The 10,900-nt window shown below is 43.3% G+C and overlaps 1 protein-coding gene across 1 annotated transcript in view; it reads left to right on the top strand.

The window, feature by feature from the left end:
• The first annotated feature begins 7,041 nt into the window (after positions 1-7,041).
• NEDD9 (neural precursor cell expressed, developmentally down-regulated 9) overlaps positions 7,042-10,900 on the top strand; it is a 39,368-nt gene continuing 35,509 nt past the window's right edge. The window contains exon 1 of the mRNA XM_017808524.1: positions 7,042-7,107. Within this exon, the coding sequence (XP_017664013.1) occupies positions 7,075-7,107 (33 nt within the window). The 5' untranslated portion in view covers positions 7,042-7,074. The remainder of the gene's footprint in view (positions 7,108-10,900) is intronic.

Genomic DNA, 10,900 nt, shown 5'->3' with positions numbered 1-10,900 from the left:
AGGAGTGGAAGGAGAGGCAGGTAGGAAAAGTAGACAGGAGCAGGGCACAGAGACTGGAAAGAGCACAGCTTTGCACTACTGTGTTCAAGAGAAAGCTTCTGGGGATGGGAATTGCTGCATATTACTCTGTGTGTGCATGTATAGAGGCAAGAGAAAACGCATCTCCTGAGAAAAAACTTACTGATGGTAGTCTACAAAACCTTATCTTTCTAGACAACAAACACGATGTCAGAGGAAACTGAACCTTTATACTCCAGACCACTGTTTCCTACTTAACTGTCCACACTCACACTCCTGCTTTCATGAAGAACCTCCTTTGCAGGTGGGTTATATGCTATTTGAGTCAGGACTTTGTTCCTACAAACCTAGTATGTAGGACACATGTACTCAAGAGAGCCTGGTATGATTCCAAACTGGGATAATAGTGCTGGGATGTGCTGGTTGACCTCCACCAAAAAAAAAACCCAAAAAACAAAAATCCCCACAACCCAACCCAAAACCAAACCAATCAGCCAACCAAAAGAAAAGAAAAACCTTACTTAATTCATTCCTATTTTAACAATTTCAGTACCTGGTGGCATAATGTAAGATGATCCACGTGGATAAAATCTCAGCTCTGGAGTTTCACCCAAACTGGGGAAAGTTCAAGTAGAAAGTTCAGGTAAAGATCTGCGGTTTTGGATGCCAGCACCACAACTTCTTACAATTGCATGAAACACTTAACATGCCTAAGCTTTGTGCCCAAGCTTCTCGTCTGAGACAATTCCGGTTCCAATTTTGGATTCCTTTAATCTTAAATGAGCTGTGATATCTAAACATACATTTCCTCTTGAGCAACCTCCCTATATCACATTTATCATATTTCATCTGCACAGTTGTGAACCAGAGAGAACAGAAGCCTTTTGCAGTCTCCATAGTTGTGCTATTTCTGTTTTTCTTAAGAAAAAAAAAAATCCTCTTTTGGCATCAGTAGGTTGAATGGCATGCACGCCACATGTCTGGAAGTAAGCCTGTATTTTTTAACCCATTTATTAAAAAGATTCAGTGCTGGAGGGGAATATAAAGGCGTGTAGTCTGCGAGTATGACTGTTAGACTGGTTTGTTTGTTTGGGAAATGAATAAGCCTTTGACAGTATCTCTGGAAGGAATAGGCCAGTGCGTGCTCCATGCTGACATTCTTTTCCCTCTCCAGTCTTCCCTGCATACCTCACATTCCTCTTCCCCTCCCAACACCACTGGTTTGTGGGCAGGCAAGCACTGGAGATCCTGTCTGCCACAGCTGTGCACCCATCTAGAAGCCAAGGGCTTCTGCCATCTCTCCTCTCACCAATGTCATCTGCACCAGTGCACATATCAAGGACAGCAGAGCTCTTACTTTGCCTCAGCTTTGCAAAGGCGTGTGACAGCTCAGCTACAATTGATGTTGTCTTCCACAAATTCCTCCCAATGCTGCTGAGAACATGAAGTCCTCCTGACCCATGTGCTCCACACCAGCCAGATGGCTGGGGAGCTGCTGTGCTGCATGGACCTGAAAAAGCTACTACTTTCCATCCTCATTTGCAGTTACTGCTCAGCACTGGACCAGAGATAAATTTACTTCTTTTCGATTTTACATTCTCGTTTCACCAGAGAGTGTCCCTCGTGCTGTTTTAATAGTGATTCCATTGTTTCCCTTTCCCGTGGTCATTTTCCCCTCAGAAAGTGACCACTTGCATCTCATAAGAAATGAAAATTGTAGTGATAATTATTTTCCTCTCTTTTTAGAAACAAACAAACAAACAAACAAACAAAAAACCTGAATAAACTTTTCAGGTTTTATTCACTGAGTCAGGCTGGTGGCTTAGTGACAGCCAGTGCCAGAATATCTAAATTCCAACAGCCTTCCATGATTTCTCAAGCTAACAAAGGCTGGATTCACTTTCAAAACCTTTTGGGTGGGAGTACACCAGTATGTTTCTTTCTGGCTGGCATTTGAAGCGAAACAGAGAGGACAGAGGGAGCTGCATTTATTTGCTTTATCTGAAGGAGGGTCACTAAACAGGGCCTTACAAAGGTTGACTTACAAAGTTAAATGAGCGATTCCCGGAGAAACACTGCATAAAATGCCCTTCTCAAGAATGTGAACAGCTTTTGTGCTTTATAATGAAAAAAGGTGGGATGCCTGTAAGATTAGTTTGTATATACTAAAAGAAATGTAGAATTCTAAAGCAAGGCAAGTGAGATCGCTCTGTGGTTAAAAGGGATCTTAAGTAAAATGGCAAAGGGCAGTCAAATTTAAAAAGATAATTCTCTACTCAATTTTTATTCTCACAATTTTACCCTTGCATTTAAACCTTACCACTACAGCAATTTCTACCCACCCCTCTGTCTGCCATGACAGACTTCTGTTACTGTTAAATGGAATAGACCGCTTGCTTGAAAAGATTTCCATCACTGGTCAAAGAAAAACAGACCAGACTTTGTTTTGGTTTGCTGAAATGAAAAATATTCCCTTCTTTGGGTGAGAATGAAATCTTTTTTGCATTATCTCCTAGTGAAGTGGGAGAGGGAGCCTTTCTGTGCAGACAGACACTGAATCCTGTCCACGTCAGTGGTGAACTTTTGTTGACGTTCTTCTCAGGAAACATCAGCATTTCATCTTTTTTAACAGATTTGTCCAAGTAAGCAAATTCCACCACTCTGAGTGTATATAAAACTATTCAGTACCGAAGAAATTCCATCCACTGCATATCCGCTGAACCAGCCTGGGTAGCATTATAGAGGTGGCAGGACACGAGGCTAATTATGATGACTCCTTTGCTCATAAAGTGCAGTGGCACTGTAACTAAATTAATTTTAATTCCAAACCCCTGGCCAAGTATCACAGCAAGAAGCAATGCAGATGCCACACAACATTATCCAAGAGATAGTTAGGGCTTTGTGAAAGGGGAAAAAAAAAGACAGCTCAATGTTTCCCAAACACAGAGCTCACAGACCCTTCCTGAAAAGACTCTCTCAGCTGTGAGGGAGACACTCTGCTGTGTCTCTCTTTTCTCAGATTGTGTCAATGGGGAAACAGGAACAAGGGATTTTTGTTTGAGTAACCTTTCAGAGCAGGATATCTGTCTCGTGTTCTCCTATCAATTGTCACAAGGTGATAGCTGGCTGATCTGCTTCAATGGGTATTCCCTTCACAGCCTGCTGACAGCTCCGTTTCATGTTGTACACCAAGGGTTGTGGCAGGCCAGCCACAGAGCCTAGCTGACAAGCAGTCCCTGTGGCTGCCCTATCATTTCTCCTGCTGCCACCCCCCAAATACCCCAGAATCCCAGCTGGCAAACAGGAGGGCACCAGGAAGACAGAGCAGCAGTGTGGTGAGAAATAAAGCAAGGGATGAGCTTAGCAGGAATGGTGTATGAGAGAAGGACGCAAGCAGTAGGTTGCCCAAATGAGCAGAGGATAATATTAATTGCCCACAGCAAAATCAAAGAAACAAACAAAAGCCATTGCTAAAGACACAAGACCCATTTGCTACTCTGCCAGAATTGCAGTGGAATAAAATATGAGGCCGTGAATCAAGCCATTGCTGTGCTGTGAAGCAAAAAGTCACATTACATGAATTACCCTCCTGAGAATTTCAATAGGACCCTGTAGTTATAAATCCTGGCAACAGAGCTCAAGTTGCCTCTAAAACACAGACATCAGTAATGCCAGGTTTCGGCTTTCTCATCACCAAGTTCCATTATATAATTGAGCTGATTGTCCAACACAACCAACTCAAAACTTTCCTACACTATGCCTGAAATACAATATTACATAGTAAAGGCGTGGACATCGACAAGGTCAGCAAAAGCAGCAGAGTGCTTGCACTAACCACAAATGTGCCTGCCGCAATCCTGACTTCTTACAGTAACGCGTCGAGGTTGGGGGATCACATTTACAAATCTCTCTTTCAAGGTATATCTAATTCCTGATATTCGTGATAGATCACAGAGCTCCACCATGCTGCTAGCTCTGCTAGAAGTGTTGCACTAAGTAGGAGTGCAACCGTTGGGAAAATTAAAAACTCCCTCAAAGTAAACAGAGTAGGTGAGAGAGGGAGAAGGATGGTGCGTGAATAAAATGAGCAGTGGGACTTCACTGTGGAGGTGGTGTGTGATGGCAATCCCTTTTCCTCCCTGTAAAATACCAGCTCTCGCATCTGCTTCTTCAGAGTTGTAAAGTACAGCTATGAACACTAGTAGACTTTGTGGGTTTGTGTCCAAAGTGTCATTGCAGTGGCATCTAAGTAAAAGTTTTTACTATGAGTTATGGAGAGTGATAAAGGCAAAACAATATACACATGGGAACAATCCAACTAGAATTTCATATTAACACATCTGTTACTTCATATTAAAATCAGTCAGGGACTTTTTACACACATTAAAAGCAATGCAAGCTAAAACAAAAGCAGAAGGCACAGCTTCTTGATGTGCTTAGGTTTCATAATGTGATTGTAAAGTGTTATGAAAAATGCCGATTACAAGAAAAGTATCACTATTGGTAGGATGACTGGAAACCAGATGCACCCTACATTTAAATGTAGGTGAAGTCAGAAATATGATGCTACTTTTCTTATTTTTGTCTCCAGTACTTATCCGGTTCTTATTGATGTGGTTTTACAATCTTTATCTTCATGGCAGTGGTGCCACATAGAGAGATTATACAGACCTAATTCAAGGAACTGGATTTGGATGCTAACACCTTATCCATTGCATCATCTGTACTTAGCAGAAATTTTCTCCTTGCAGTATGAAGGGCAAAAACATGCAAAAAGAAAATCAAAGGTTCTTTGATTCTTAACTCTTCAGTTAAGAAATACTCCAAAGAGACTTGCACTCTCCTAAGATGGTAATATATAACCACTGGAAGAATTCTCTTCTTAATTAAAGTGTCTAAGGACACAGCATACAAATGGATTTTATTTCTCTTGAAACCACCCAAATTTATTTTGATGCTGCACTTAAAACAACACTGCCCTAAACCCAGTGCATATAAAATATTATCTGTTTCACATATCTTCTTGGGAAATCAGAAGAATCAATAGCAACAACAAAAACTGAAAGAAAGACCCAGGGAAAAACCCCTAGGAGGGGTCAGAGCTGGTGAAGCTACAGCACCGCATCTGGAGCCCAGCCACAGTGGCACGCTCTGCACTGCAGAAAGCAGGAGCTCACTCTTCTCACTAATTACTGAGACATCTTTTGTTCTGACAGGGGCTCACGCTGATGAGCTATTAGGGCATGTGCAGTCAGGAAGATGACATAAAATATTTTTGCATTTAGTAAATTTGTACACTACAGCCACATATTTTATGCTGTAATTAGAGAATGGAGGAGATTGCATATAAAAGTATGACATTCTTTATCAGTCAAAAAGCCATTTTAGCAACAGGATCCCTCTCTAGAGGATTAGTCACATGAGAATTTAAGGATAATGATGTAGTATGGAATGTAGTGAAGTTTGTAATCTGGTAGTACAAGATTATTCTTTGCTGTTTTTCCTTAGGCCACTAGAAATAGCCTTGAGTCCATCTGTGACCTAGAAATATTGGGTAAGATCCAGCTCAGGCAAAAAGGAGAGAATTTATTTCCTGTTCATCTAAACAAGCTGGAGTATGTCCCATACACAAAGGTTCCTATTATGTGCACCATATTAATCATGCCTGATTAAGGGATCTGACTTAAAAAGCATGGAGAATCATGACACATTTTATTTTCCCTGCTCTTTCCTGCCCCCAAGATATCAGAGTTAATTATTACTCTCTTCCAAATAATCCGTATTTACCATGGTCACTCTTCATAATGGACATCTCTAGACCATTAAAGCATTCTTGGCCTCTGGTGTCTAATCAGTGTTTAAATAGCAGCCAGGCAAAGCGAACACTTGGCATTTTGATTTGAGCAGTAGTAGTTAAAAAGATCATCTTGTGGGGACAAATGAGAACAAAAATAATTGCAAAGACAGGAATGGAGCAGTGTTCAGGCCCTCCAAAAGTGACAAAAGTGGCTAAGGAAGGGATGGATGGAAAAGGTTTACACCATCACAGAATCATTTAGATTGGAAAGACCTCTGAGATCACTGAGTCCAACATCTGACTGAACACCACCATGTCAGCTAGACCATGGCACTAAGTGCCATGTCCAGTCATTTCTTAAAGATCTCCAGGGTTGGTAACTCTTCAACCTCTCTGGGCAGCCCAATGCTTACCCACCTTCTCCACGAAGAAATTCTTCCTAATACCCAATCTAAATCTTCCCTGGCACAACTTGAAGCCATTTCCTCTTGTCCCGTTGCTGGCTGCCTGGGAGAAGAGACCACTCTCCACCGGGCTAAGACCTCCTTTCAGGGAGCTGCAGAGAGCAATAAGATTCCCACTGAGCCTCCTCTTACCCAGACTAAATAACCCCAACTCCCTCAGCTGTTTCTCATCAGACTTGTGCTCCAGACCCTTCACCAGCTCCGTTGCCCTTCTCTGGACTTGCTCCAGCATCTCAATGTCTTTGTTGTAGTGAGGGGCCCAGAGCTGGGCACAGGATGTGAGGTGTGGCCTCACCAGTGACCAATACAGGGGGAACATTACTTCCTTAGTCCTGCTGGCCACGCTATTGCCGATGCAGGCCAGTATGCCATTGGCCTTCTTGGCCACCTGGGCACACGGCTGGCTCACGCTCGGCCGGCTGCCGACCAACACCCACAGGTCCTTTTTCCTCTGGGAAAAAGTCCACGCGAGCATCTTTGAAAAGGCACGGACGGGGGTCCCAGGGAGCAGAGCCGCCAGCGTTCGCTCTCTGAGGGGTCTGTCTCTCTCTGGACACCGGAGTTGGAAGCGCCCGGACCCGCTGAGCCCGGCCCCGCCCCCGGTCCCTCCCCCGCCTCCCTCCTCCCCTCTGCCCACCGGCGGGGAGCGGGGCCGGGGGCGGGGCCGCTCGCGCCGGGCCGTGGCCAATGCGGAGGGCGCTATGCAAATGAGCCGGGCAGGCTGGCGGCGCGGCGGGGAGCGGGGCGGGCACAGCCCGCGGGGATGCGGCGGGACGAGGAGTAGCTGCTGCTGGAATGGTGGAGCGAGCCGGAGCCATGAAGTACAAGGTGAGCCGCTGCCGCCGCCGGGCGCTGTTCTAGGGTGGGCTCAGGGGCTTGACAGGGGCCGCAGCCCGGACAGGAGGCGAGTGGCGGAAGGCTCGGGGCTCCTCTCAAGGCAAGCCGGGTGCGCGGGAGGCGGCCGGGTATCCCTTCCCCTGCGCTGTCCCCAGGCGCCGTGCCCCGAGGAAGGTGCCTGCGGGGAACGAGGGGGCAGCGAAAGGGGACCCCGGGTACTGTGGGGTGTTGGTGGGGGGGGGGAGAAGGGGCTCCCCTCCCCGCCTCTCCCCCTGGCGCTGGATAACGGCGCGAGCCCGGGATCGCGGGAAACGCAGAAGGTTGGTGCGCGATGGCAAGACGCGGTTTGAGACAGGTACCGCCGCTTGTCCCCGCGAGGTAATTTACCCCCTTTCCAGCCCTTTGTGTATGTTTCCTTATCACGGTGCTGTCTGTTTGATGGTTCACAAGCGAGAGCAAAAAACCCCACATATATTTTTTAAAAAGTTTGTAGCCTATCCTCCTTATTAGATCCCATTATCCCCACTTATTAAATAATCGCTTTTAGCAACCTTTTGCCAGAGGTGGTTGGTGGTTAGGTTTTTGGGGTTTTTTTGGAGGGGCTTTTTTTGGGGTTTTGGATTTTTTTTTCTTCAAAAGACACAAATGTGGAGGCTTTCATCTTAATATTACTCAAAAACGTCTGGGCAAGGTACAGAATTGCCCACAGGGCATTAGATTACAGTACGGACATACCGTAATCTTATGTGATTGGAAAAAAGGGGGAGGAAGGAAAAACTTTCCTTCCCCTGCCAAAAATAACTTCAGCGTCAATAAAAAGGTGATTTTGGAAATGGCACGCTATATACTTACTTGGAGACCAAGTTTCTTTGGAAGTGAAGTCCATCTCCTTACTGAATTTAGGCAGTGTAGTGTAAAAGAGTGCTGATGCTACAGCATTGTATAAGGCTTTTGAACCTGGGCAGAGTGAAAAGTACAAATGATATCTCTGTAAATATGCATATATTTTCATATTTTTCTGTAATCTCTTTGTTCAGACCAAGCTTTCTGGATCTCTCATACCCAAACTTTGGGAAAGGTCAGAATTAAGTTTTCAAAGTTGCTGATGGTTTCTCCGTCTCATAGTGGTTAAGAATAATAAGGAAAAAAGAAATTGTATAAGATGTATGTCAATAAGGATAATCCACAACTTTGAAAATTTGATCTGGATCTGATGGCTGTTTGTTTTTTTTTTATTGCATATCAACTGACTGATCTGAAGTCTGAGATCAAGTTCATCTCTTTTCTCCTATCTACTCTGCCTCTAATCAGTTCAGGTAGACTTTATACCTGCTTAGAGAAGCTGTTACTCTGAGCACATTACATCAGGCACTTGAGGGTAGAAGAGCACTGTTGCTGTTAGTCCAGAGCTCACCAACTGCTTTCAGACTGCCCATGGCTAAGCAACTTTTGTATCACAGTAGCAAAATAATGGTCCTGATTTCTTGTCAAGTCACCGCCTGTCCTTCCTCAACTGCAAAGGAGATCTTGTGTCCTGTGTAACCTAGGGGCACTGCAAGAATAAGGACTGATAGGGTGGCTCAAAAGGGGGAAGTCTTCCCTGCTCTGTAATGTTTCCTTTGCCCTGTCTTGTGGGAATGAGAATTTTGGTTTGGGTGTGTGATTGTGTAATGTTAGATAGAGAAAGCTAAACACAGCCATTAAAAAAAAAAAAAAAAAAAAAAAAAACAAGACTGAGGGTTTTGGCTCAAAAACCTTCTCCTTAGACTAGAGTGTTTACTTTCCCTGGGAAATGTGAAGTAGTTATTTACACTGTTGAACTGTGACAAACATCCTTAGATCTATTTCTTATCCCTGGAGTATCGTATAAAGAAATACCTGCTCATTCAGTATTTGTTCTTCTGGTATTTTCCTTCTTTTATCTTCCTACAGGAAAACCAAAGTGTTATTTTTTATGTTGTATACATGAAATAAAGGAAGAGAGTGTTCATGGCACACATGATGCCTGGAGACATACCATCACTTCAGAGGCTTAGCATCCAGGTGCAGATTCGGCTCTATTTAACTGCTTCTGGTGTTATACTGGGGCCTGTCATTCTTTGCTTTCATTGTGATAGTCCATAAGGCCTCAATTAATGAAATATTGAAATTCTTGCTATAGTTTAATTCAGAGTATTAACAGCAGGACAGAATTGAAACTGATTCAGAGACCCTGAATACGTCTCTCCATCAGTCATGGCTTTGCTTTCAGTGTGACTAATTACGAGGTAATTTCTGGTCTAGAAATCCTTTCTGATACTCAATCTACCAATTTTTTACTCAAACATTTTCAAAACTTGTTCCCTCTCTCTCTTCCTTCACCTAAAGTCCATCTCACTTTTTACGCATTCTTCCAACTTAATACTCAAGTCTGAATCCTCTGAAAGCCATGGGAAAACCCCCGTGAATTTAAGCAAGTTCAGAACTGACATGACTGTTTAAAGCAAAGACAAATTTGACCCCAGGTTAGGTCTAATCTACCATTCATGTACTAGTTAAATATTGGAGGACACAAAAGTTATTCTAACTAAGCTATGGATAGATAGGAAAGGTTAAGCATAACAAATATTTATGTTGTTTGTTAGCACGTCTTAGTACTAATTGTCTAAAATGTACTTTGAGAAACAAATTGCTGTAGGGGTGTGGCTGTAATAGGACAACACCTCAGTTCTTTAATGACAGCAGCTTGCTTTTGTGCTAAATCTCGATGTACCACGTAACTGCATCCCATCAAGTTCTCACAGGATGCCATTCCAGTATTCTGTGATCCAGAAGGTAGGGTCATCCTTTTCTGAAACGAAACCTAGACTATGATTCCAAGGATGGAGCAGTTACAGCTATAATATACTCTGTAGGAACAGAAATACCACTGGGTTATCATGATCAGAGAAGAACATGGATTGGAGAGGATATATCTGGCCATCAATTCCAATGCTCTTATTTCAGGCCATAAAAGTGCAACCGAAGAAAAAGGAAGAAGACATTATCATAAGAGGGCTTTTGTAGCTTGTTGGCTGTTCACAAGCAAGACAAAATAAGAGGGGGGAGGAAGAAAGGGGGACTTATCTATTTACTAAAACATCCAAACTGTTAGTGAAAGAGGAGAGGAAAAAACGCTGCATTCCTTACCTCATTTAAGCCAAAAGGAATGACGTAGATGTAAAGTATGAGGTCTTGATTATCTATTTTTAGATAATTTGTTGGGCAAGGAAGAAAACTAAATAGGGTTTGAAATGCCTGCCATTTGTGCTAAGGCACAGTCCTGTAATATATAGACTTGATTACAATGTCTGCACGCCAAGACAAACAAAATAGTGTCCCTGGGAAGAAATACAATATTCCCAACCAGAAATGCTTGTGAAAAGCTGCTTGTAACCCTGGCAATGAAAGACTTTGAGTGTTGGACCATGTAAAGGGAAAAAGAACTGTCTGTACTTTATTAACCAAATCCTCTCTGCTTTGTTTATTCTTCACTCCTGTTAGTTTTCATTTTTTTCAGTATCTCATCAATCACAGGGAGACAATCAAACTTAGAAGTAAATAGGAACTGTAAAAACCTTGTAATATGTAGTATTAGAGGAACAAACCAACAAGGAGAAAAACTGTCCAAGTTTGTGCTGTCTCTCTTGCAGTGAAAGTGTCATGATTTTTCTCTCATCTGTGTGTGTACGAAGTGAGGTGGCCAGAGTCTAGAAGGCTCAGGCCTAAATGAGCATCAGCACAAGTGAGATGTAGCAGAAGGACT

The sequence above is a fragment of the Lepidothrix coronata genome, unplaced genomic scaffold (assembly GCF_001604755.1).
Source record: "Lepidothrix coronata isolate B3197 unplaced genomic scaffold, Lepidothrix_coronata-1.0 Scaffold23, whole genome shotgun sequence".
In the NCBI taxonomy this organism is placed as follows: Eukaryota; Metazoa; Chordata; class Aves; order Passeriformes; family Pipridae; genus Lepidothrix; species Lepidothrix coronata.
The sequence above is the reverse complement of the archived record's forward strand: the minus strand, read 5'-3'. Positions and strand labels throughout refer to the sequence as shown.